Source organism: Macaca nemestrina, chromosome 3, assembly GCF_043159975.1.
Source record: "Macaca nemestrina isolate mMacNem1 chromosome 3, mMacNem.hap1, whole genome shotgun sequence".
In the NCBI taxonomy this organism is placed as follows: domain Eukaryota; kingdom Metazoa; phylum Chordata; class Mammalia; order Primates; family Cercopithecidae; genus Macaca; species Macaca nemestrina.
In genome coordinates this window covers 102,312,564-102,340,194 of record NC_092127.1, presented here as the reverse complement: position 1 = coordinate 102,340,194, position 27,631 = coordinate 102,312,564, and the positions used below count along the sequence as shown (strand labels likewise).

At 41.9% G+C, this 27,631-nt stretch overlaps 3 protein-coding genes across 3 annotated transcripts in view; 1 reads left to right on the top strand and 2 right to left on the bottom strand.

The window, feature by feature from the left end:
- Positions 1-320: 320 nt before the first annotated feature.
- LOC105479664 (solute carrier family 10 member 6) lies at positions 321-27,620 on the bottom strand. Its single transcript, XM_011737762.3, has 6 exons — positions 27,028-27,620; positions 10,729-10,847; positions 9,218-9,306; positions 5,256-5,431; positions 2,694-2,851; positions 321-678 (listed from the first exon to the last, which is right to left on the bottom strand). Exons 1-6 carry the CDS (start codon positions 27,402-27,404, stop codon positions 464-466), a joined length of 1,134 nt encoding a protein of 377 aa, XP_011736064.1. The 5' UTR covers positions 27,405-27,620; the 3' UTR covers positions 321-463.
- The window catches only part of C3H4orf36 (chromosome 3 C4orf36 homolog), a 55,045-nt gene continuing 32,828 nt past the window's right edge, over positions 5,415-27,631 (bottom strand). The window contains exons 5-6 of the mRNA XM_071093335.1: positions 10,729-10,847; positions 5,415-5,431 (exon numbers count right to left, since the gene is read on the bottom strand). The gene's annotated coding sequence lies outside the window, so the exon portion shown is untranslated. The remainder of the gene's footprint in view (positions 5,432-10,728; positions 10,848-27,631) is intronic.
- Positions 21,115-21,487, top strand: LOC112426308 (small nuclear ribonucleoprotein G). The gene is given in 1 exon segment (XM_024792183.2): positions 21,115-21,487. A coding segment is annotated over 1 exon segment (231 nt). The 5' UTR covers positions 21,115-21,145; the 3' UTR covers positions 21,377-21,487.

The following is a 27,631-nucleotide window of genomic DNA, read 5'->3' as shown; positions in this document are numbered from 1 at the left end:
CAATCCACATGAAAATATAAATATTCTGGCCGGGCGCGGTGGCTCACGCCTGTAATCCCAGCACTTTGGGAGGCCAAGGCGGGCGGATCACAAGGTCAGGAAATCGAGACCACAGTGAAACCCCATCTCTACTAAAATTACAAAAAAAAAAACCAACTAGCCGGGCGTGGTGGCGGGCGCCTGTAGTCCCAGCTACTCAGGAGGCTGAGGCAGGAGAATGGCGGGAACCCGGGAGGCGGAGCTTGCAGTGAGCCGAGATCTCGCCACTGCACTCCGGCCAGGGTGACAGAGCGAGACTCTGTCTCAAAAAAAAAAAAAGAAAAGAAAATATACATATAAATATTCTAACATTGAACACTTAAATATTCACACTGGCCCTACCAACAAGATTCATGTGTCAGCTGCACACTGTCTTTACTGGCCACTGAAAAAGAAGGGTGCCAGTCCAACCAGCAAGTCCCTGCTATTCACATGAAGTGATGTGGCCAACTGGCTCGAGAGCCCTGTGGCAATCCATTGGCCCTGGTGGCCCAGGAGTGACGGCACCTTCTTCATTCACCTCCAAGAAGGCATTGGTCTCTTTGGAAGAAGTCAATTTCCTCGTGTGGCAGACTTCTGTACAACCTGAGTTCTTTTTTCCGTGTTTGTTCTTCAATCTCCTCTTGTATGTCTGATATGCTAAGTGTTAAAACATACAAGTATTAACAATCACTTTAACAAAGAGTCTAATTTGGTGACACTGTACACTTGTCAATCCTTCAGGTGTCTGGGTGGCATCATGTATGTATAAACACCCAGGAAAAAGAAGGGGGAAGAGAGAAAGTTATGGAACAGAAGGATTTGGTGTATCAGAATGACTCTTTTGTCTGGAGTGAACCATTTGTGATTGAGGCTCATTCATCAGGTTGCTGACAGCTCACAAACTCATATATTCATTCATTCACTCATTCACTTAGTCAGTCAGCTGGCAAATCCTGCAAGTGCTTACTAGGAGTAGGACACTCCTGGGCTCTGGGCTGGAGCTGGGAATGAGCTAGAAATGATGCTTCCCTCAGTCTCTCCAAGAGAAGGAATGAAAACATGGGTCTGAGACCAAGAGTTTGACTCTAATATGATTTATCTTATCTATTGGGGAAATTAAGCCCCAGGTATTCCTTATATTGTTATATTGATTGTTATTTCTGTATCAGTACATAATAATTACAATCAGCAATCAGTATATAATCAGTTCTATCAATAATCATTGAGTCTTACTCAGACCTAATTCCCTAACAACAGTGAAAACGTACCATGGCCCAAGATTAAAATATATATATGTATGTGAACATATTAATATATATATTTTTCTTTTTCCACTTTTAGATTCAGGGGGTCTATGTGCATGTTTGCTTCCTGGGTATATGCGGTGATGCTGAGGTTTGGGAAACAAATAATCTTATTACCCAGGTAGTGAGCACCGTACCCAACAGTTCGTTTTTCAACCTCTGCCCCCTCCCTTCCTCTTCTAGTAGTCCCCAGTGTCTATTGCTGCCATCTTTATGTCCATGAGCACTCAATGTTTAGCTCCCACTTATAAGTGAGGTATTTGGTTTTCTGTTCTTGCATTATATATATATTTTAAATTTATCCTCTGTGAACACACATAATAAATAACTCCAAAGTAATGTATATTTGGCTGCACTCATATGTGCATACACATATATATTTCAATATTTGTATATGTGTAATATTTCATATTTGAAAAATATTTCACAGCCATTCAGCACAAGTCTTAGTCACAGAAACATTGAAATAACTTGGCATTTGGGAGACCTCAAGGCTTTTAATGAGACCTAACAAACCAACGCTTAAGAGCAGATGTCACTTTGGAGCTCAATGATTGCTCATGGAGATCTTGTCATAACAAGTTACGAAGTCTAAGTTCTGATAGTGGATTCACTTTTTTCTTTTTTTTTTTCTTTTTTTTTTTTTTTTTTTTTTTTTTTTGAGAGGGAGTCTCGCTCTGTGGCTCAGGCTGGAGTGCAGTGGCGCGATCTCGGCTCACTGCAAGTTCCGCCTCCCGGTTCACGCCATTCTCCTGCCTCAGCCTCCCGAGTAGCTGGGACTACAGGTGACCACCACCTCGCCTGGCTAATTTTTTTGTATTTTTAGTAGAGACGGGGTTTCACCAGGTGTTAGCCAGGATGGTCTCAATCTCCTAACCTCGTGATCCACCCGCCTGGGCCTCCCAAAGTGCTGGGATTACAGGCGTGAGCCACCGCGCCCAGCCATGGATTCACTTTTGTGAAGTATATTTGTTTATAATTATAAGCTCATTTTCAGATTTTTTATATATTTTTCTATGAAACTCCCACTTGTGCCAAACTATCCTGTCTATGCACCTTATCGTCCCCAGAAATGTCAGGCTTTCAAAAAGTGTATCACAGTGTAGTCCCAGCTACTCGGGAGGCTGAGGCAGGAGAATGGCGTGAACCGGGGAGGCGGAGCTTGCAGTGAACAGAGATTGCGCCACGTGCTGCACTCCAGCCTGGGGGACAGAGCCAGACTCCATCCCAAAAAAAAAAAAAAAAAAAAAAAAAAAAAAAATGCATCACAGGGGCAGCACAGGCAAGTTTGGATTGAAAAAAAAAGGTCGATAAGTTGGGTGAACAATTTTCTGTCAGTTATTTCCTACCCAATGGGAGTTCGCCCACCTGCAACAATAAGAAATCCATCTATCAGCTGGAAGAGTCCATAGGCCAGTGGGAAACTCAACATCTGGACCAAGTGCTCAGCAGTGAAAGATAACTGGAGCATGGTGATGCACATCTGAATATTCTGAGCTCCAGTTTCTAAGGAAATCGTCCTGCACCTAGCAAAGAGAAAAAGTTTCAAGAGTAACGCACTAGCAATAAGAACTATTCTCACATTTTCTCATATGCACCATAACAATTAGAAGCTATGACCTCAGGCCACAGAAAATGTTTACTCATTCCATAGTTATTTGCTGAATTCCTACTCTGCAGGTGGTCTTCTGAGAGGTACGGGGGAGTGGGGCTTTGCAAACCCTGCTCTAGGCATCTGAGTGAAAAGACAAAATAAACACACAGGAAAGGCTCAGCAGCAACACAAGACAAAGTATGGCCAAAGGCCACGCAGATGTAGAAATTCAGAAAATGGCAGAAGGGGTGAGAGAAGGCTTCACAGAGGAGTGAGATTAAAGGATGGAAAAAATAGAAGAAGCTTTTGATGAGGGGGAAATATTATAAAAATTAAAGTGCCAGGGACAGGTGTGAGTGTGGCCTATTCAGCAGGCATTGCATATACTGTAAGCCAATCTGCACAGAGGAGAAGATTGGAGGAGATGAGAAGGGAAGGTTGAGTTAGAGATATGATGCAGGGCATGGTGGCTCATGCCTGTAATCCCAGCACTGAGAGGCAGAAGTGGGAAGATCACTTGAGCCAGGAATTCAAGACCACCCTGGGCAACAGAGTAAGACCCTGTCTCTACAAAAAGAAAAACATATATATATAAAGACATATGAAACAACATAAACTAAACAACACTTAAAAACAAATAAACATGGCCAGGCGCAGTGGCTCACACCTGTAATCTCAGCACTTTGGGAGACCAAGGTGGGTGGATCACCTGAAGTCAGGAGTTTGAGACCAGCCTGGCCAACATGGTGAAATCCTGTCTCTACCAAAAATACAAAAATTAGCCAGGCGTGGTGGCACATGCTTCTGTAATCCCAGCTACTTGGGAGGCTGAGGCATGAGAATCGCTTGAACCCAGGAGGCAGAGGTTGCACTCCAGCCTGGGCAACAAAGGTCTAAATAAATAAATAAATAAATAAATAAATAAATAAACAAAAAAACCTAAAAAAAGACCAAATACCTAAAATGGTTGTCTTTGGTGAAAGAGTTTGGTAATAATTTTTCTTTTTGCTTTCTACTTTTCTATATTTTATTGGTTTTCTGGTTGCATAAAATGAAATAAACCTCATTTGAAAAAGATAAAGGAGGGAAGAGAGGGAAGACCTGGGCAGGACATTGAGGGCTGAGTTAAGCAGTTTCATGTCTCCAATTTATAAAGGGAGTCTGCAGGGGTTTATACGTGGAAGTGAGGAGATAAAAGAGGTGTTTCAGAAAACAAACAAGCATCTGTGTTTAAGTTGGACTGGAATGGGGAAGTAACAAGGGTGTGTGATGAGGGGGTGAAATTGCTGTCAGTGGTACAGGACAAGCTCTGTGTTCATACTTTATTTCTACTTACTCTATTGCGTGCTACACTTGCCTCAAACCACCCTCACTTCTTTCAGACTTTTGTCAAAAACTCAGTATGATTAAGCTACAAAGCTGTAACCCACACCTGCACCATTCATGAGCCAAATCTCAGTCCTGGCCTTTGTCAGGCTATCGGGTATGAAAAAACATGAGATTGTGGACTACATCTTGCCATAGGAGTACTTTCTGTCCAGAGCCAATTGCATTTCAACCACTCAACAGACTGTGTTCCTAATTGTTAACTTTGGGAAAAAAAAAAAAAAAAAAAAAAAACCAGGTCTAAATCCTAACTCCACCATTTTCTAGCTCTGTGAACTTGGTCAAGTCACTTAATTTCTCTGAAGGATCTGCTCATCAGTAGAATGAGGGTAGTGATAGGATCTACTTCTCAAGCTTGTAGTAAGAAGTAAATGAGATAGATGGGGTAAAGCTTTACCGATCACTTAGTACAATCCTAAATGTTCCCCAAGTGGACTGGAAGTAGCATAAAGCCAATTAAAAATTCCCATCTTTCACCTTTGGAATTCAACTGCATAATTTACTTTTCTTTAAGAAATTCTTTCTGCTTTTAAAAGTAGTCCATACTTATTGAAAAGCTTCCAAAATATACCAAGGAAATACTAAAGAACTAAAATTATCCTTACTCTCCCTACTCAAAATTAAACATTGTTACCATATGGTATATTTCTTCCAGTATTTTTTGATGCATATAACTCTTTTTGCTTTCTTCTACAAAGTGGGAATTAAATACATGTCATTTTCTATTCTTTTTAACTTAAATTTATCTCTTCTTATCAATTTGGCCTTTGCTTTAATTTACATAAAGAATTGCCACAATATTTTCCATGAATTGCCATAAGTTATCCTGCTCCGTTCCACTGTGTAAGTCAAAACTCTTCATGTCTCCTGACACAGGCAGCAAAGCCTGCCAGTGGCAGTGCGTTAACTTTACCTTCCTCAAAAAAAATTTATGGATAGTTCAACTATACCTTTGCCAAGACTGGTGGGTAAAAAGTGCCAGCAGAAAACCCGTGACATGGCCAATCAAAGGAAAGATGAAACTGATGGTCAGAAGGGTGATGTCTGAATTCCAAGATCCTTTCGCCAGGACCACACCAGCAACTGCGACCACCAGAAGGAGGACCCCACCAACAATGGCCCCAATCTGAAGCAAACAATAAAATAAGTGCATATAAACTCAGGGTTTTTTGCTCTATGATACAAAGTCCATCGAGGTTGTAAAATGCTTGGGATCTAGAAATTTTAGAACACAGTAGGGACTTAGAGATGACTGAATCCAATTTCACTTTGTAGAGGAGAAATCTGAGTTCCAAACTGGTCAAGTAACTTGCCTATGCTAGAAATGGGTGGAATTTGACACAAATCTAAGTCTTGTTTTAGCACATCTACTTTTCCCTTCAAGTAGAAGATTTTGCCAGAAAGATTGGGAGCAGAGTTTTATTGTGAGTAGAACAAAAGTGCAAAATGAATGGGATCTGACAATGAGCTTCCAACACCCCTGCACACACCTCTGTGACCCTCTGCTTGTGACCTCCAGTCTGCCCTGCCTGACCATCTGCCTCCCCTCCCACCGCCCCTTCAACCACCAGCAGCTGCCTGCTGCTTTGGTCCCTGTCCTTCTCCCCTCCAAATAAAATCTACCCATTCTTCATTGGACAATCTGAGCTAATACTCATGATCACATGAGAAATACTGATGGAGTCCTCTATCCTCTCCCAAATGGATACTGTTTCTTACTTTTGTTGTTTAACAAGAACAGAAACAAAACGCCAACAATAACAAAAACAAATTTGAGTTTTAGATAAAATAGGAAGGAAGGATGGCCTAGGGTATTTTGGGAAAATCAGGATCTTGGCAAGCTCCTGTTCATATCATGTAGACAGTAAACTGTGTACCTAGTTACAGTGTCAAACTTGATTTGAAATGATTCAGGATGTGAAGGAGGGTGGTCGTAGGAAACTAGAGAAGACAACAAACCATATACCCAATATACCATAAATGTGTTCTGGGGGTCATTTTTACTGTTTAAATACAGAGACAGACTAGACCCCTGCCTAAGAAAAAGATGCTAAGACATAAGAAAGCCTCTTGGCCAGGGAAGGTGGTTCATGTATGTAATCTCAGAACTTCGGGAGGCCGAGGTGGGCAGATCATCTGAGGTCAGAAGTTTAAGACATCCCGGCCAACATGGCAAAATTCTATCTCTGCTTAAAAAAAATACAAAAATCACCCAGGTATGGTGGCACATGCCTGTAATCCCAGCTATTCAGGAGGCTGAGGCGGGAGACTTACTTGAACCCGGGAGGTGGAGGTTGCAGTGAGCCAAGATTGAGCCACTGCACTCCAGCCTGGGTGACAGAGCCAGACTCCGTTTAAAAAAGAAAAGAAAAGAAAAGAAAGAAAAATGAAAGAAAGCCTCTGAATGTAACATCCCCTCTTCCTCTCTCTACCAAAGATTTCAAAGTTTAAAATCCACCAAGAGCAAATGAGGAACACTTAAGTTTGTTCAGAAAATGTGTCCGATTTGAAATTAAAATAGAACTAAGAACAGAGAATGAAGATATACGAAAATAATGATAACATTAGCCTAGTTTTTTTTTTACTAAGGTGCTGTAGAATATTTATGCATATTATTAAATGTTTTGCCATAAATCCTATGAAATACCCAAAAGAAAAGAGTTTTCGATCTGCTCTTTACAGCAAATAAAACTGACATGTAAAAAAATTGTATCTGGTTTCTCCACTGACACTGATGGATTGATAACGGAGCTGGAAACTCCAAAATCATGATTTTTGCTGTTGTTGTTGTTAAATGCCCTTTTAAGAAAAATAATCAAAGATAGAGTATTTGAAAAGCAAGAAGTGGCCGGGCACAGTGGCTCAAGCCTGTAATCCCAGCACGTTGGGAGGCCAAGACAGGCAGATCACGAGGTCAAGAGATCGAGACCATCCTGGCTAATACGGTGAAACCCCATCTCTACTAAAAAATAGAAAAAACTAGCTGAGCGAGATGGCGGGCGCTTGTAGTCCCAGCTACTCGGGAGGCTGAGGCAGAAGAATGGCGTAAACCCGGGAGGCAGAGCTTGCAGTGAGCTGAGATCCAGCCACTGCACTCCAGCCTGGGTGACAGACCGAGACTGTCTCAAAAAAAAAAAAAAAGAAAGAAAGAAAAGCAAGAAGTTTCCATGATCATTTCCCTCCTCTTGTTTTGAAACAAAATCATAACTACCACACTGGAAATTTTCTCCTACTGAAATAACAATAATAAATGTGGAAAAGGGGCCAGGCACAGTGGCTCATGCCTGTGATCCCAACACTGGGAGGCCAAGGCAGGAGGATTCCTTGAGGCCAGGAGTTGCAAACCAGCTGAGCAACAGAGCAAGACCCCATCACTAAAAAAAAATTATTTTTATTAGTAGGGCAGGATGGTGCATGCCTGTAGTGCTAGCTACCTCAGAGCTTGAGATGGGAGCATCATATGAGCCTAGGAGATCAAGGTTGCAGTGAGCTATGATTGTGTCATTGCACTCCAGCCTGAGTGACAGAGCGAGACCCTGTCTCAAAAACTTAATTAATTTTTAAAAATAAATGTGGAAAAGATGGGACTGTATTCCATGAGTTCAGCTAAAAAAAGAGAGTGAAAATCAAGTGTGCACCATTGATGTTAAAGTCATCCACGTGCATTACAAATGTACTATACTAGGCCATCTTCCAGCTCTCTGTGCCCAGCTGATTTGTCTGCTTGGCAAGCCCTCTCCTCTCCTTCTCCATCGCACTGAAGGAATGGTGGGAGTTGTTTGGCCTTGTGCCTAACTGGAAAAACAGGGTCCATTGGCACAGGCATATGGAGTGGCAATGTTTTGTGAGGTAGAGCCAAACGATAAACCACAAAACAAAACTAACTGAGATTTACTACCTGAAACTCCAAGTAACCCCAAATGTTTCTTTCTTTATAAATGTAAAATATAACCAAAACATTTTTTAAATTTTCACGAAAGCCACACATATTATAACCTCCTATCTGCTAAAGTGATACATAATCAGAAAAAAAATGGAAAGCACCCCTAGGAGACTCACATCATTGTTAAGAATGCCTCCTCTTCACGTTTTGTTTTTTTGTTTTGTTTTGTTATTAGAGATGGGGTCTCACTCTGTGATCCAGGCTCGAGTGCAATGGCACGATCATGGCTCACTGAAGCCTCAGCCTCCTGGCCTCAAGCAATCCTCCCACCTCAGCCTCCCAAAGTTCTGGGATTACAGACGTAAGCTGCTGCACCTGGCCTCTTGAATTATTTTTAAAAACCGTTTAACAAAGACATTTGCTTGTTTCTCCAGCAGACAAAGGGCAAGACTGCAAAGACAAGAGGAGGTAGAAAGTTCTAGTCACCATCATTCCATAGCTAGACTCCTCAGTGCTCTCTGGATGATTTCATTTAAACAGTCTTATTCATGTAGTCAGCAGCCCCTGCTCATGTGTACAAACGACAGCTTTGGCAGTGCCCCCAGGAATGCTTCTGCAAGACAGCCCTTCCTCCTACTCTTCCAATAAACCAGCCATATTCCTAGTGGGCGCCCTTCCATGCTCACTTAAACAGCTTCTGCCTCAAGAGCACCTGTGTGAAGCCTCGTGCATGCATGGGCCTGGGCTCTTCTGTCCACACACAGCTTTAGCTTTTCTGACACTAAATCAATAGTTGCTTGTTTTCCAGGGCGTCATAAGCCTCGGGGTACAGGCCTATGGGAGTGGCAGAGCAAGGCTTACAGGGTGGAGGAAATACAATCACTGGATCCAGAACCGCAGGACGTGTAAGGAGAATTTCTGGGTGTGAGGCTGTACTCGCCAAGCTCACTTGTCCCAGCCACTGCTCGCTTCCGTCTTTCAGGCCCCTGAGTCTGAGGATGTGCCAACAGTGGCCAGGGAGCTGCTCACCTTGAGAATGATTTTGGATTGTCTTGGCCATCTGTAATTCACACAGACACCGAAGGCCACGGGGATAGTCAGGCACACAAGGGTAATTCCTAAAGAGAAGAAAAATCCATCGGTGTTTTCCCTGTCACCCTGACTGCACAGCACTTCTCAACAACTTCCATTTCATTTAGATAACAGCTTTAAACTGACATTTTCCCATGCCACTTTCCAAATCTGGACGAATGCCTACAATATTGGCTCCAAAGTTATATAAGCTCCTCATAACATTTTGTGTCTTGTTTGTGAGTGCCTTTCAGAACATATTATCAAAGCAGAATATATTAAATAACTTACTGATCAGAAAAAAGTTGCACATAAAATCATAGTTTCTAAATTAAGGTTTCCCTCAAGTTTTACAGATTCAGTGGGCTCCCGCTGTTGTGAGGAAGTGGTTTCATTCATGGTTTTGAACTATGGACCATGGGTTGTAAGCCCTCAAGGTGTTTATCTGATACACCAGATTGACACTGACAGTCTTAAGAATCATAATGTCAGCCAGGCGTGGTGACTCAAGCCTGTAATCCTAGCACTTTGGGAGGCCAAGGTGGGCGGATTGCCTGAGCTCAAGAGTTTGAGACCAGCCTGGGCAACACGGTGAAACCCAATCCCTACTAAATACAAAAAAAATTAGCCGGGTGTGGTGGTGTGAACCTGTAGTCCCAGCTACTCGGGAGGCTGAGGCAGGAGAAGGCAGAAGTTGCAGTGAGCCGAGATCACACCACTGCACTCCAGCCTGAGTGACAGAGCAAAACTCTTTCTCAAAAAAAAAAAAATAGTACCTATCACTTCTCCAAAAACTGACCATACTAGAAAAGGCAGATCATTTCACCACATTTCTCTTCTAAGCTTGGTAAACCCACAGAGATCTTTAGGAAAATGGCAGACTTTAATGAGAAATAGTATTCAGAAGAGGAGACAATGAAAGAGATATGGGTGTGACTGTGACATGTAGATGAGTTTTCATAATCAGTAAGAATTATTTACATTCAACCTCCACGAAAAAGTCAAGGTTCGCAGGCAATGTGAAAGGTGGTCACAGGAAGGTCTACTTAGAGCCACTAGATCCAGTTAAACCTTGGAGCATAAAGAGTCCAGTTGCTTTATAGTCTAGTTATAGAAGGGTTTGATCCTTGCTTTTTCAAAGTAAATTATCTGGCTTTCTTTTTTTTTTCAAAAATGCACTCTTGTAGGGGTGAAAGTTTGCACTTTGTAGTCATATTCCCAGGTTAGAACTCCAGTTCTGTACTCACCAGCTGCATAATTTTGATCAAGTTACTAAACCTCTTGAAGCCTAAAGGTTTAGGAGATTGAACTGGTGACAGAATCTACACTGTAGGGTTCTTTAAGGAATTAAATTAGGTACTAAAAAAAAAAAAAAAAGTCCCTGCATAAAGAGTTATGTAATTAAGAGCAGCTACTATTAGTGTCATCACCATTACTGTTAGTCCTCCATTTCCCAGGCCCATACAGACCTATGTTCTGATAAGGAATGGTGAGATTCTGCTGAAGACTCCAGGACCAGGCGTAGAGATAAATGCAGAGTGGCATCATTCCCAGGGCGGCCACGGTGGAACAGGTTGTCATACTGATGCTGAAATTAAAATTAATACAATGCTTAGGAGGGAGCAATGGACATGAAGTATTTAGTCTTTACCAGAAACAACTCCTGGGACACAATTTCCTAGAGATTACATGGACTAAGCTCCTTGGAGCTCATTTCTCTCCTATTATTTAACAAACAATGGCTATATTTGTGGTCTACAAAGAGATTTCCAGCAGTTCTTGTTATCCATCAATTACCTCATATTTATTTTACCATCTACTTGCCTTAAACATTCTGCTATAGGCACTATAGAATTCTTCTCTTATCTAGTTCTTTTTTATTGAAGTATAATCCACAAGCCATAAAATTCATCATTTTAAATTATACAATTCAGCAGTTTTTAGTATAGTCACAACACTATGCATTAATAGCACCATTTCCAGGATACTTTCATCATCTCAGAAAGAAACCCCATCCCCATTAGCAGTCATTCCCCAGTCCCTGCTTCCCCTGGCCCTTAACCAGCACAAATCTACTTTCCATCTTTACAGGATTACCTGTTCTGGACATCTTAGATGAACAAAATCATACATGTAGCCTTTTTTCTGTGTCTAGCTTCTTTCCCTTAGCATAACATTTTCAAGGTTTGATAACAGTTTGACTGTCCTCTCCAACTCTCATGGTGAAATGTGATTCCCAACGTTGGAGGTGAGGGCAAGTAGGAAATGTCTGGGTCACAGGGGCACATCCCTCGTGAACAGGTTGGTGCCATTCTCATGGGATTCACTGAGTTCTCACTCAGTTCTTATGAGCTCTAGTTGTTAAAAAGAGTCTGACACCTCCTTCCCCTCTCTTACCATGTGATGCCTGCTCCTCTTCCCCTTCCACCATGGGTGGGGTCTTCATGAGGCCCTCACCAGACGCAAATGCTGGCACTATACTTCTTATGTACAGCCTGCAGACCCACTAGCCAAATAAACCTGTTTTCCTTAGAAATTACCTACCCTCAGGTATTCCTTTCTGGCAACACAAATGGGATAAGACAAGGTTTATCCATGTTTTAACATATATCAGAGCTTCATTCTTTTTATGTCCTTATTCTATTAATATAGTGCATCACATTGATTTTTCTGCATATTGAATCAACTTTGCATTTTGAAATAAATCATATTTGGTCTTGGTGTATAATCCTAGATTCAATGTGATAGTATTTTTTATTGAAAATTTGTGCATGTATATTCATAAGAAGTATTGATCTACAGTTTTCTTTTCTTGTGATATCTAGTTTTGGTACCAAGGGGATTGGAAGTGTATTAGGCTGTTTGCATAGCCATAAAGAAATACCTGAGGCTGAGTAATTTATAAAGGAGGGTCAAAGATCTGCAGGCAGTACAAGCATGGTTCCAGCATCTGCTCCTGGTGAGGACCTCAGGAAGTTCACAATCACGGCAGAAAGCAAAGGGGAAGCGGGAGCAGGCATCTCACATGGCCAGAGGGGGTGCAAGAGAGTGAGAAAGGGGAGGTCCCAGACTTTTAAACAATCAGATCTCATGTGAACTAACTAAGCAAGAACTCACTTATCACCAAAGAGATGGCATTAACCATTCATGAGAGATCCACCCCATGATCCAGTCGCCTCCCACCAGGCCCCACCTCCAATACTGGAATCACATTTCAACATGAGATGTGGAGAGAACAAACACCCAAACCATATCAGCAAGTTAGAATGCCACAAAGCTGACTAAACGCCTGCCCAGTGTGAAGTGTTAATAAATATCTGTCAGGAAGAAGTCACCCAAACACCACATGCCATAAGCTCCCCATTGGACAGAGCAGTGGCCCCCACAGTCGCTGACCTGCAGACAGAGCAAGTTGGTTAGGGCAAGGGAGGGTACAGAACCACAGAGAAAGGGAACTGATGTGAGATGCTAGACTGAATTAAGAATTCTGTTCCAATTCTGATATCGTGTGATCCTATGATTAGAAACTGGGTTTGGGCCAAGTGTGGTGGTTCACGCCTGGGATCCCAGCACTTTGGGAGGCCAAGGCAGGCAGATCACCTGAGGTCAGGAGTTTGAGACCAGCCTGGCCAACATGGTGAAACTCCGTCTGTACGAACAATACAAAAATTAGCTGGGGGTGGTGTCAGGCACCTGTAATCCCAGCTACTTGGGAGGATGAGGCAGGATAATCACTTGAACCCAGGAGGCGGAGGTTGCAGTGAGCCAAGATCATGCCACTGCACTCCAGCCTGGGCAACAGAGTGAAACTCCATCTCAAAAAAAAGAAAAAAGATGAAAGAAAAGAAAGAAAGAGAAGAAGGAAGGAAGGAAGGAAGGAAGGAAGGAAGGAAGGAAGGAAGGAAGGAAGGAAGGAAGGAAGGAAGGAAGGAGAAAGAAAGAAAGAAAGAAAGAAAGAAAGAAAGAAAGAAAGAAAGAAAGAAAGAAAGAAAGAAAGAAAGAAAGAAAGAGAAAGAAAGAGAAAGAGAGAGAGAAAGAAAAGAAAAAAAGAAAAGAAAAGAAAGGAAGGAAAGAAGGAAGGAAAGAAGGAAGGAAGGAAGGAAGGAAGGAAGGAAGGAAGGAAGGAAGGAAGGAAGGAAGGAAGAGGAGGGAGAAACTGAGATTTGACATTGAAGTAGAGTGGTGAGTTAGAGTACAAATTAAGATTTCTAGACTTCAAAATGATGGTGTGATACACAAAAAAGCTGAGTCACTTAGCATCAATTTAAGGGGTTGTGTTAAGTAAGGTGATAGTGGGACATCCAGTCTTTGGTGAACAAACCTGGGAAGATTTCTAAAGACAATTAGTCTGTTTATCTCTGTCATTATTGGGGTTGTCTCTGGCCACCTTGGAAAGTGAAATGTGGGTTTGTGAGTTGGATGAACCAAACCAAAACCAACAGCCATGCTACATAGCTTTACCAGGAAAACAACTGAGACCATCAGAAGGAAGTTGTGGTCTTTGTTCAACAAATCCAGAATGATTTCTAATGGAAAACTGGTTTGTTTATCTCTGTTATTATTGAGGTTAATTGTCTCTAGTAAAAAGGCTAACACATTTTAAGTGCAACAGACCTTAAGAACTTTTAAGTACCTAATGTCTATGGTGGAGGGGGAAGAGTACTTGGTTTGGAGTCCTCAAAAACTGTGTATCGTGATTACTGCTATGGTCTGAATGTGTCCTTCAAAATTCATAGGCTGGAAGTCAAATCCCTAAGGCAACAGTATTGAGAGATGGAGCTTTCTGGGAGGTGTTTAGATCATGATGAATCCACCTTCATAAATGAATTAATGCCATTTTAAGAGGACTCTACCAAGGAAGTTTATTCCTTTTTGCCCTTCTCTCTTCCATCACGTGAGGAGCAAGAAGGCCCTCACCAGACAATAGTTGCCAGCTATTGATCTTAGACTTCCCAGCCTCCAGAATGTAAGAGAATAATTTCTCTTCTCTATACATTACCCAGTCTCAGGTATCCTGTATAGCAGCACAAAATGTACTAAGACAATTACTATACTGTTATTGCATTATATGAACTAAGTTACTGCTTCACACATTTGTAATTTGTTATTTTTTTTTGTTTTTTGAAATGGAGTCCCACTCTGTCACCCAGGCTGGAGTGCAGTGGTGCAATCTCGGCTCACTGCAACCTCTGCCTCCTGGGTTCAAGTGATTCTCCTGCCTCAGCCTCCTGAGTAGCTGGGATTACAGATGCCTGCCACCACACCCGGGTAATTTTTGTACTTTTAGTAGAGACAGGGTTTCACTATGTTGGCCAGGCTGTCTCGAATTCCTGACCTCAGGTGATCTACCCGCCTCGGCCTCCTAAAGTGCGTGAGCCACCACACCTGGCCATAATATATTGTTTTTGTATTTTCCATATATATATTTTAGTCTACATTTTTTATTTAGGGAAAAGCACTTAACTACATTAACTGATAGTTAATATTTTATGTATTTTAAAGCCTCCTGTGCTCTAAAACAGGGAGAGGAAGAAGAGCCCATGGTGCATGTAGAGAAAGGAAAGAAAGAGAGAAAGGAAAGAAAGAAAGAAAGAAAGAAAGAAAGAAAGAAAGAAAGAAAGAAAGAAAGAAAGAAAGAAAGAAAGAAAGAAAGAAAGAAAGAAAGAAAGAAGAGAGAAGGAGGGAGGGAGGGAGGGAAGGAAGGAAGGAAGAAGGGAGGGAGGGAGGGAAGGAAGGAAGGAAGGAAGGAAGGAAGGAAGGAAGGAAGGAAGGAAGGAAGGAAGGAAGGAAGGAAGGAAGGAAAACAGATTTGAGAAGCAAGTAAGCAAAACATCATGTTGTACACCATAAATATATATAATTTAACTTGTCAATTAAAAATAAAATTTAAAAAAGAAGTCAGTGGAGAGCTGGGAGGTTATATTTCATGACAGCTAACAAAAGAGAGCTCCCAAATGAAGGTAAAAATCAGAGAGGATGAGAACTGAAGAACTAGATTCAGTACCATTCAACCTTACCTCACTTTTTGGTGCCTTCCATCCCAAATCTACTCTTTCCATCTCAATCTCACTCCCAATCCCCAAGCTAAGGCTATATTTTGTACTTACCTGAGTGATAGAACCAGTGAAAGAATGCATTAGTAAAATTAGGGGAAAGAAAATAAATGGAAAGAAGATACCCATCAGACCAGTCAGATATTTTATCTTTCAATTTGCTGGAAAAAATTACACAATCTGTTTAAGCACGTACGTACTACTTATAGACACTGTGCTCATTCTGTGTACAAGACACAAATGACTGACAGACTGAGAAGCAGACTGCCCTCCTGCTCTACAAAGGAGAAGGAGGAGGCCCTTCATATGTCAAGGTCTTCTGCAGAGACAGCGAGGGTCCTTCAGCACTTTATTGGGTCTACAAGTCATCCATCACTCTTCCTCCTAATCTATATCACCATTGCTTCCATCCAATTACCCTGCCTATAAAACAATACGTCTATGACTACTTCAACATTTTCTGCCAGGAGAATGTTTATACTCTTGACAAAGCAGCATCTATTTTACTTCAATGATACTAAAAAGATTCCCTCTGCGCTCTCACTCATTGCTGGTAAAAGTGGTACACCACGGAGGGTGTCTGGCAATATCTAGGAAAATTAGCGATCCTCCTTCTAGGATTCTGAATCCACGGCCCTCCGGACACAGTTTTATTGACATTGGCTCATGAATTATACACACACTGTACCCTACACAAGTGCTTATGTACCTGTCCATCTGTGCCAGAGTGAGCAGCACAAGAGCCAGGTCCTATTTTCCTCTCCATCTCTAGGAGCTGGCATAGTCTCATGCTGCAGCACATTGGACGAGCTCGTTAAATACTTACTGAATAAATGTATGAATCGAAGAATGACCCAGTGTCAACACACTGGTGCTACGGAAATATTCTCTCTGTCCCCCTCATATGTCATGTATCTGCAGGTGAACATTGGTAAAAATCTTACTGAAATGACTCCTTTATACTTAGTTCATATGGTAAACAGTCCATAGCAATACAGAAAAAGAGACTTTCTATAAAATAGAAAGTCTCTTTCCGGCAGGGCATGGTGGCTCACGCCTGTAATCCCAGCACTTTGGGACGCCAAGGCGTGCGGATTACCTGAGATCAGAAGTTCGAGACCAGCTTGGCCAACATGGTGAAACCCCGTCTCTACTAAAAATACAAAAATTAGCCGGGCGTGGCAGCACACGCTTGTAATTCCAGCTACTCGGGAGGCTGAGGCAGGAGAATTGCTTGAGCCTGGGAGATGGAGGTTGCAGTGAGCCGAGATCATGCCACTGAACTCCAGCCTGGGCGGCGACAGAGTGAGACTCCGTCTTAAAAAAAAAAAAATATATATATATATACATATACACACACACACACACACACACACACACACACTCTTCCAGGACAAAAGCAAGTAAACTTTTAAGAAGCAAATATTTAGCTGATTGGTGCTCCTTTCAGAAATCCAGACTTAGATAACTTACAATTATGTGTATACATCCTTCTGCTCTTTTATTTCTCTTTTAAGCAGTCCATTTATTTCATGATTGTTTGTTAAATCAATAGGACTTTTTTTCTTTCATTATTTTTCTTTTTAAAGGCACCAGACCAGGTGCAGTGCCTCACGCCTGTAATTCCAGCAGTTTGGGAGGCTGAATTGGTAGGATTGCTTGAGACCAGGAGTTTAAGAGCAGCCTGAGCAACATAGAGAAACCCTGGTCTCTATAAAAACAACAACAACAACAAAGTACAAAAATTAGCTGAATGTGGTGGTACACACCTGTAGTCCCAGCTACTTGGGAGGTTGAGACAGGAGGATGACTTGAGCTCAGGAGTTTGAGGTTGCAGTGAGCTATGATCACACCACAACACTCCAGCCTTGGGGACAGAAGGAGGCCCTGTCTCTAAAAACAAAAAAAGGAGCCTTATAATACCTTACTCGGCAGCTTGGTTGCTTTTGACCCCACTTCATCTAACACAGACATCCTCTCAGATCAGTACCTTTAAACTTATTCTTTTAAAGACTGCGAAGTATGCCATAATCTAAATATGCCATAATTCCTTCAATCACTTCATTAACAGTAGGTCAGTTGCTTTTAGTTTTTTGCCATTATAAATAATGTTATAATAAACACTCATATATATTTCACTTGAAATAATTCTTTTCTTTCTGTGAATTCCCCAAGGCAGAATTGCTATGTAAAAGTCTGTGTTTTTTGTTTTAACACATACTTCCAGATTACTTTCCAAAAAGATTGCTAAATTTCACAATCTTGCCTACTCTGGATGTGATCAGTCCCTTCTAATTGTCATGCCAGCGTTGAAAAATTGATCTCACTCTTGTTACACTCTTTTTTTTTTTTTTTTTTTTTTTTGAGATGGAGTCTCACTCTGTCACTCAGGCTGGAGTGCAGTGGCGTGATCTTGGCTCACTGCAACCTCCATCTCCCAGGTTCAAGCGATTCTCTCTGCCCCAGCCTCCTGAGTAGGTGGGATTACAGGCACCCACCACCACACCTGACTAATTTTTTTTTTTTTTAAATTTTTAGTAAAGACAGGGTTTTACCATGTTGGCCAGGCTGGTCTCGAACTCCAGACCTCAGGTGATCCACCCACCTCAGTCTCCCAAAGTGCTGGGATTACAGGCGTGAGCCACCACGCCTGGCCTCCACTCTGGATTCTATCAGGTTGTGCTTTCTTTCATGTCAAGTGGCTTCTTCTGTGTCCTCTAAACAATCTTGCTCATCAGACTTCTTCTCAACTTGTAGGAGTTCTTTTAAAATTAGGGCTCATATTATCATGAACAATACAAGTATTTTTCCCAAGCATGGTATATATCTTTGACTTTGCTTATGACTTACTATAATTAACATTTATATAGTCAAAGCTGTTTTTTTAAAGGCTTCTGAGTTTCTTATCTTAAAGACCTATACCCTGATCTGGGGGCATTCAAATATTGCCTTCTACTTTTTACTTTTATACTTGTATTTTCAATTCACTTAAAATTTGTATTTTACATGGTAACAGGTATAAGACTAATCTATTTTTTCTATTAATATATTGAGATGCAAGTGTGTCAATATAATTTACTAAAATAAACCATTTTCCACTATACTGAAGTGTCACCTTCATCATATATTAAATGGCCAAGTGTATACAAATTATTTTCTGGAAATTCTATTCTAGCTCATCGATAAATAACTTTACTTTTCCCTGAACAAATACTAGACTAATTCGAGTGTTTTCATATATGATAGGGCAAATACCTCCACATAAATTTTCCTTTTCAAACTTCTCTTAGCAGTTCTTGCATATATTTTATTCCATATGAAACCCGAAATTACTTTATCCTATTAAGAATGCTTACTTTAAGCAAAGACTTCTTCCTGATTGGTGAGCAATTTAAAAGAAAAACAGCAGTTTGCCACAGCTCTCAGACCTCTGTATCCACGAAGAGGATGTTTGGAAAGTTTTTTCCCAATTCTTAGTCTACGATAGTGCTACATTCCTTGACTGTCCATATTACCAAGTCCTGAATGGAATTCCATATTACATCACTTTTCTCTTGAACTTCTGGAGAATCAGCACAACATTTCTCTACTGAATGTCTTTGGCTCAAACAGCAGAAAGGTAAGATTCATGATTATGGGAAGCAAAGTGAGATTTATATCAGACTGATTCTTTTTTTTTTTTTTTTTTTTGAGACGGAGTCTCGCTCTGTAGCCCAGGCTGGAGTGCAGTGGCCGGATCTCAGCTCACTGCAAGCTCTGCCTCCCGGGTTCACGCCATTCTCCGGCCTCAGCCTCCCGAGTAGCTGGGACTACAGGCGCCCGCCACCTCGCCCGGCTAGTTTTTTGTATTTCTTAGTAGAGACGGGGTTTCACCGTGTTATCCAGGATGGTCTCGATCTCCTGACCTCGTGATCCACCCGTCTCGGCCTCCCAAAGTGCTGGGATTACAGGCTTGAGCCACCGCGCCCGGCCTATATCAGACTGATTCTATATCCTTGATTACCTACGTGATTGCTTCCATCTTTATTCAATTTTCAAGCCCATGGTGATCATGATATTGGTCAAGGATGGCAAGAGGTGATCCTGGTGCTCTGCCAACTGTTACAAAACCAGCAAGGCTGGAAAAGTACACAGTGAAGGCCTGTGAGCACAGTGGAAAGTCACGCCTTGTATTTTTAGCCATGAAATTCCAATGTAGCATAAACAGAGGATGTGGCTAAGTAGATCTCTTGACTTTTCATGTATAGGAAAATTTTTGGCAAAATGTAACTTCAGTATAACAAGATTCCACTTGCATTAAGAAGAATAGCATCATCATCTCCAAACTATTACAGAAAATAATGAGACAGATTCAGCAAGTCTAGACAAACAGGTAAGTCTTGAACCCTCCCTTAAAGCAGGGAAATTACATATATACACATTACATTAAAATGCAGTGTCACTAACATTTTGCAATTGGAGATTAAGTTATTTATACATTGTTTTAATTTCAAAAATCCCAGAAAATCAGGAACTCTGACTCTCAAACTATGAAACTATGAAAGTATACACTTGTGGCCAGGCACGGTGGCTGACACCTGTAAACCCAACACTCTGGGAGGCCGAGGCAGGCGGATCAAGAGGTCAGGAGATCGAGACCATCCTGGCTAACACGGTGAAACCCCATCTCTACTAAAAAAAAAAATACAAAAAATTAGCCTGGCATATTGGCGGGCGCCTGTAGTCCCAGCTACTCGGGAGGCTGAGGCAGGAGAATAGCGTGAACCTGGGAGGCGGAGTTTGCAGTGAGATGAGATCTCGCCACTGCACTCCAGCCTGGGTGTCAAAGCGAGACTCCATCGCAAAAAAAAAAACAAAAAGTACACACTTGCTTCCCGACTGAAATAAATAAAAAATTCTCCAGCTAACCAGATGGATGTGGAGTGAGCTATAAGATCATACCAGCAGATTTGACCCTAGAATAGAGCTCAAGGCCCGATTTTCCATCCCTCGGTACAAATGTTATCCTTGTTTGCTGCCTTCCAATAATAATGAGTATTTATTGAGCACTATGTGCTGGGTGTTACACCTCATGCTTTTCTATATATTTTCTCTTTTCATTTACACTATAACTCTATGTGTGGGTATTATTTTCATTGTATAGATAAGGAAACTAAAGTACATAGAGACATGGGAGGTTGCATGAAGTCTCATGGATTCAGTCTCAGTTCTGTCTCCAAAGCCTTAAATGCAGAGGACCTTCAGTTTTCCACCAAGACATGTCAGATAGAGCTGAACAATTTGAAGTTCTATTTCCAGGTTCTCTACTGAAGGACCAATAACTTCTTTAAAGTTCAAAGGTCAAAGTTGGCCACTGAGCTCCACAGGCTCCACCACCACCAGTGGTTGGAATCCTTTATCTGCAGCTGAGGACATAAATACATCCGTAGGGAAGAATGGGCCTCTTGTATATATCAAAAGTTCTCAAATAAAGATAGTGGGAGGCCAGGCATAGTGGCCCACACTTGTAATCCCAGCACTTCGGAAGCCCTAGGTGGGAGGATCACTTGAGCCCAGGAGTTCAAGACCGGCCTGGGCAACATAGTGAGACCTCGTCTCTATAATAAAAAATAAAAAATTAACTGGGCATGATGGTGCCTGCCTGTGGTCCCAGCTGCGCTGCTCAGGAGGCTGAGGTGAGAGGATCACTTGACCCCAGAAGGCCAAGACTTCAGTGAGCCATGATTGTACCACTGCACTCCAGCCTGATGACAGAGTAAGACCCTGTCTCAAAAACAAAAACAAAAAAAAGAAAAGAGTTCCAAGGCGTCTGTGAGTCCGCGGAGTATACGCCATGAGCAAAGCTCACCCTCCCGAGTTGAAAAAATTTATGGACAAGAAGTTATCATAGAAATTAAATGGTGGCAGACATGTCCAAGGAATATTGCGGGGATTTGATCCCTTTATGAACCTTGTGATAGATGAATGTGTGGAGATGGCAACTAGTGGGCAACAGAACAATATTGGAATGGTGGTAATACGAGGAAATAGTATCATCATGTTAGAAGCCTTGGAACGAGTATAAATAATGGCTGTTCAGCAGAGAAACCCATGTCCTCTCTCCATAGGGAAATTAGGTCATATACATTTTCATATTAGACTTTTTGTTAAATAAACTTTTGTAATAGTCAAAAAAAAAAAAAAAGAAAAGAAAGTGAGAGATGTCCTGATCGTATGTTGCATCAATAAATAGACACCTCTTTTCTTTCTTTCCCTCCTTCCTTCCTTCCTTCCTTCTTTCTTTCTTTTTTTTTGTCTCAGTCTGTCACTTGCCCAGGCTGGAGTGCAGTAGTGTGATCTCAGCTCACAGCAACCTCTGCCTCCTGGGTCCAAGCGTTTCTCCTGCCTCAGTCTCCTGAGTAGCTGGAATTATAGGCACGCGTCACCACACCTGGCTAATTTCGTATTTTTAGTAGAGATTGGGTTTCGCCATGTTGTCCAGGCTGGCCTCAAGCTCCTGACCTCAAGTGATCTGCCCACCTCGGCCTCCCAAAATGCTGGGATTACAGGTGTGAGCCACCATGCCTGGCCTGGACCTCTTTCAAGGGGTAGTTTTTGTAATACACACAGGCAATCAGAAACTGTCATTCACTCATTCACTCATGTTTACTGAGTGCCTACCACTACCAGGCTGGCACTGCACATGCAAAGATGAACAAGCCTTCCAGGAGTTACAGACATAGTAGGTGGGGCAGACAAGTAGCCCAGCTATTGCAATGCTTTCCAACAGATTATAAGGAAGAGTTACATAATTCAAATTATAGGGACAGACAGGAGAAACATCTCAGGGCAGTAGTTTCAGGAGAAACCAGGGTAGGGGAAGGGGGATATTTGGACATCATATTTTGCTTTGCTTTTCCTATAGTCACAAAACACTTAATATTTAACCTCAGATCCACTCCTAAGCATACACTCAAGGGAAATGAAAGCTGAGACTCAACAGCATTATTCACAATTGCCAAAAAGTGGAAAACAATTCAATTGTCCATTGATGGATGAGTAGATAAAAAATGACATATATATATTAAAATATGTCATTATATATAGGGTTAGGGTTAGGCATACAGCTCCTAGAGCAGAGATTAAAACACAGACCCCAGGACACGATGTTCTTTTGCCTGCCTTGTATAATAATAATAGTTCATATCACATTTTATGCCAGGTGAGATTCTAAACACTTTAGATATATTAACTCATTCAATCCTCTCAACAGCTCATGATGTAGGAACGCTTCTCATTTTAGAAACGAGGAAAGTAAAGCATAGAGAATGTGCATAATCTGCCGAGAGGATCCAGTCAGTAAGTGACAGGTCTGCTTGCTGTTTCCAGAGCACTTAACTACTACACTGTACTGCCAGATCTTAATTTTCATGTCCTACCCTCAAAGGTAGGAATTCTGTCCATCTCTAGCAGGATATATTGGGGAAAAAATACCACCTATTCTTCACCCCTCCCTTATCTGAGTCTGCTGTAATGTGACTTGGAAGCTCAGCACATCAAGAGGCAAAATCTACTTTCCTAATCCATGAAGCTGGACTGGCCTTGCAATCTGCATTGGCCAATGGAATGTGGTGGAAGGATGAGGATCTGGTTTAAAGCCAACACTTCAAAAGACCTTTTCTGCTTTGCCTTTCTGAGAACCCTGCTGCTGCCATATGATTAGGTCTAGGCTCATCTACTAGAAAATGAGAGATCATGTAGTAAGAGAGCCCAGTTGTCCAGGTTGAAGCCACCTGCATTAGTCCATTTTCACACTGCTGTAAAGAAATACCCAAGACAGGGTAATTTATAAAGGAAAGGGATTTGATTGACTCACAGTTCCACATGGCTGGGGAGGCCTCAGGAAACTTACAAACATGGCAGAAGGTGAAGGGGAAGCAAGGACCTTCTTCACAAGGCAGCAGGAGAGAGAAGAAGAACAAAGGAGGAACTTCCAAACACTCATAAAACCATCACTCACTATCATGAGAACACCATGGGGGAAACCATCCCCATGATCCGATCACCTCCCTCCCTTGACATTCGGGGATTACAGGCCCCTCCCTCGACAAATAGGAATGGGGTGGGGACACAGAGCCAAACCATATCACCACCCGAGACAAGTTTACATTTAACCAACTCCCAAGTATGTAAAAGAACCCAGCCATGATCAGCCAAACTCGGCCCAGAGGCAGGATAATTTTTAAGGCTTTTCATACATGTCAGCCAACTGCTTTCTAGAATAGTCATAAGGAAGGACAACATCATGACTGGAGGAGACAGAATAAGGTCAGCTGGCATTGCAGACTGTGGGAACAACATGGGCAAAAGAAAGCTGGAAGAGTGTGGGATATGTTCAGAGAACTATAAGCAGCCCATGTTGACTAAAAACCATTGTTCTTAAGGTGGCTAGTGGAACAAAAGAACCTGGAGAAATAAAGTAGACCAGCTTAGTAGTTTCTACCAATTTAGTAGGTGTTGAGAAGACTTTGTATGTATAACATGTTTGTTTTCTCCTCACAGTACCATGCGAGTAATGTTGTGATTTCCAGTTACAGAGAAGAGGCCCAAGGTCAGGATTTGAATATAGGCAATCTGGTATCAGAGCCTGCCTTATCCACTTACTGCAAAGCCATAATGGAGAGATTAAAGGTGCAGAGAACAGCACTTTCATTGCTGTGAAAATACAATTAGTCAAGAAAGAAATTGTGAGGGCCTGACCTGAGGAAGTTTTAGTGGAGACCGACAGGAAGCAAGAACTGTGAGCAACACAGTAAGAGGAGGGGCTACAGGGCTTGGCAGTGGATTGAGTGGCCATGGTGAGAATGAGGGTAGTCACAGGGCAAGGCTAAGATGACAAGCCCAGGCAACTGCAAGAGGATGGGTGTCATCAATCATCTCATTTGCAGAACACACAAACCGGTTCAAACCAATGGATTCTGAAATGCCTGTGTGGGGTGAACACGTGGAGAAGTGCAAGTGCACTGCGTGAAGCTGGAGTGAAGGCATGAGAAACATGCTCAGGGTCATCCGCAGGGAGCTAAGTCTCCACTTCTTCATGTGTCAAATGAAGATGTTGTGCTAAACGCTCTTGGATTTTATCCAGCATTAAAAGCAGATAAAACTCCTACCAATGATGATCCACGGAGTTTTGCTTAAAACTGATTTTTGTTGGTAATCAGTTATGAAGAAATGTAATCACTTGGATATTGTTTCACACTGGACTGGATTTTCTCCTATTTGGCTTTCTACTGAAAACTGATTTTATTACTTTTGTACCTATAAGCTTCCAAAAATCTAATATTTAGTTTTTGCTTTTTTTTTTTTTTGAGTTTTGTTGGCAAGAATCAAAATCAAAATTTAGAAAGAAAAGAGGAAACATAGATAATATTTATTGCACAGCTACTATGTGCCTGGCACCCTGAATACACACACACAAACACACACACACGCAAGTATATATTTCCTCCATAAAATATAGTCTTGTGTCAGCCAGGTGCCGTGGCTCACGCCTGTAATCCCAACACTTCGGGAGGCCGAGACGAGAGGATCACCTGAGGTGAGCAGTTCGAGAATAGCCTGGCCAACATGGCGAAACCCCATCTCTACTAAAAATACAAAAAGTAGCCGGGCGTGGTGGCGGGTACCTGTATTCCCAGCTACTCAGGAGGCTGAGGCAGGAGAATCGCTTGAACCCAGGAGGTGGAGGTTGCAGTGAGCCAAGATCGCACCATTGCACTCCAGCCTGGGCAACAAGAGCGAAACACCACCCCAAACTATTATCTATATGTGTGTGTGTGAGTGTGTGTACATATATATACAGTCTTGTGAGAAACAGGTAAATTTAACCCCACTTTGCCAATGATGAGATAAGGCTTAGATAGGTTAAATAATTTGAACAAAGTTAAAGGTGAATTAAAGATAGAGTTGGCAAAAGAAAGTAAAATTAGCGTTATCTTTCATAGATTTCCTATACATTGGTGTTTTTATGACAACATTGACTAATAAGAGATTAAGGTAATAAATGTTCTCTTTCCCAGAACACAAGTGTTTGAGAAGATTTATGCTGCTACTCAAAACAGAAGATCTAGTTGTGTTGCTAAATGTCATGGGGGAAATGTACCTAAACTGCAGACTGATGTAAAACAGATGTGAATTCAAATCTGAGTTCTGCCATACTGGTTTGTAGCATTTGGCAAGCTACTTAACTAACCGGAATCACAATTTTCTCAGCTGTAAAATTCAGAATAATAAAAGGCCATTTACAAGGTTATTATGAGCCCCAAGAAGAAAATAAGCATGAAAGCATCTATCCCATGCCTATAGAGTACTTAATACATATTAGTTTCCTATTTCCTTCCAAAAACTTTTAGGTCCTGGAATTTATCTCTGATTTATGAACTTCATGCAAAGAATATCTATCATTTCCCAGTTAAACAGTCAACTTTATTGAATTTGAATTAGCAATGAATATTAATGGCTTTTACCATCAAGGTAAAACACAAAATTCATCAAGTTTTTTTTTTTTTTCAAATCTCTCATAAGTGGGTAACCAATAACACTGCCATGTGAAAGTTAGTTCCTATTCTGCATGGTATGAGCCCATTAAAATTTATAGGTGAAATATGTACCATACGCTAAACATTCAGCACATGCAGGAAACTGGAAACCCATACCTGCAGCTGACTCTCACTGATGTCAGCTCCCAGCTCAGTCATTACCTCTTATTCATCCATTCACGGTAGAGTAAATCTCAACTAAATGGCATACACATGAAACAAAGACTTAAATTTATAAGCAGTTCTTCCCCAGGGCAGGAGGTGAAACGGTATGTTCACAAGTAAGCAAAGAGTCTCCAGAGACCATTGTTTCTAGTTCTTTTTCCAGTGCTGATTCCTCTACTCCTTCCTCAAATGCTCTTTTTTTCCCCCATCAAAACATGTAATCCAGAAAAGCGTGTGACTAATTCATCCTCATTAAAGTGTAAATAAAGGACAAGGCTTAATGTCTCCCAGAGGTATTTATCTACACCATAATTGGGAATAAGGTCACTGGCTTAAAGGGAAAGAATGTGAATCTAGTGATGATATTAACCATCTGCAAGGCAACAAGAAAGAACTGTTTTAGTCCTGAGAGCCTTTGCGTTGCTCCTGAAGTCAAATCAACAGGCCATCCCAGCACTTAAAGCTGGATACGGCCACCAGGTGCCCCTAAAGCTCCTTTATCCAGTCCTCTAAAGTGCTTCTTTCCTAAAGTAGGTGCTCAGGCATCACTGACTGGAGCTACGGGAGTCTCATTCTGACTATGCCACCACAGCCACGATGGCTGCTACCAAACCACAATCATTAGCTTCTTGGGATTCTTGGCTTAAGTCCTGGGAGTTGCTAAAGAGGCCAGTTGCTAAAGAGCTCAAGCTTAGGAAGGGCCACTGGGTGAGGTGGAGACCGGCCTCCACTATCACATAGGAAACATATCCCACTGCTCAGAACAGCCAATAAATCAAATGATGACCAGCAAAGTAAATTTTGAGCACTGAAAGTAAAGCCCACCCATGGCTGAACAAGTCTCTGTGATATTTGTAACATTACCCAGTAAAATCTCTACCAAAAGATTGGAAGAGTCTTTAACAGAGAGTGCCAGTTATTCCCCCCAGGCAGGATAAGAGGCAGACTACTAAGCTTCCCTGGGGTTACTTACCTGAGATCCATATCTCCATCAACCCAGAAGGTGAAAATGTTAGAGATGGTGCCCCCCGGGCAGCAGCCCATGATGAGAACAGCAATAGCTTGGACTGGCTTCAGAGAAAAGCTGATGGCCAGGAGATAAGCTGTGAAAGGCATGAGCCCAAACTGGCAGAGCAGTCCCACAGCAATGCCCCAGGGTCTCCTGATGTGCGACCACAGCTTCCGGATCTCCACGGAGCATCCCAGAGAGAACATAAGCAGCCCCATCATCACAGTGGACACCACTGTGAAAAAGAGCTCCAAGTTTCCATGCACCTCCAGTCCCACTGGCAGCTCCTCCTCTGAACTGTTGGCAGGGCAGGCTGAGCTGCTGGAACAATTGGCTCTCATGTCCTCATCTCCTTAAGGCAGCATTACAAATGAACACCGGCAACAATGGCTGGGCAGGTCTATCCTGCCACATTTTGTAATAGTGCAACAAAGTCACACGTGGAGAATCATTCCAATAACTGTTGGCCAGCAAGGTGATTCATCCTAATCTGATCAATTTTTTCACAAGTGGCATTATAAAAGTAATTATCACGGGCATGAAACACATAATAAACTGCGGTAAGTAA

Excerpts from the sequence above, each read along its gene's own strand:
- LOC105479664 (XM_011737762.3), bottom strand. The coding sequence starts at position 27,404 with ATGAGAGCCAATTGTTCCAGCAGCTCAGCCTGCCCTGCCAACAGTTCA. Across the intron at positions 5,432-9,217 it reads AATCCAAAATCATTCTCAAG|ATTGGGGCCATTGTTGGTGG; the intron begins GTGAGCAGCTCC and ends TGTTTGCTTCAG. Across the intron at positions 2,852-5,255 it reads ACCCACCAGTCTTGGCAAAG|GTGCAGGACGATTTCCTTAG; the intron begins GTATAGTTGAAC and ends TCTCTTTGCTAG.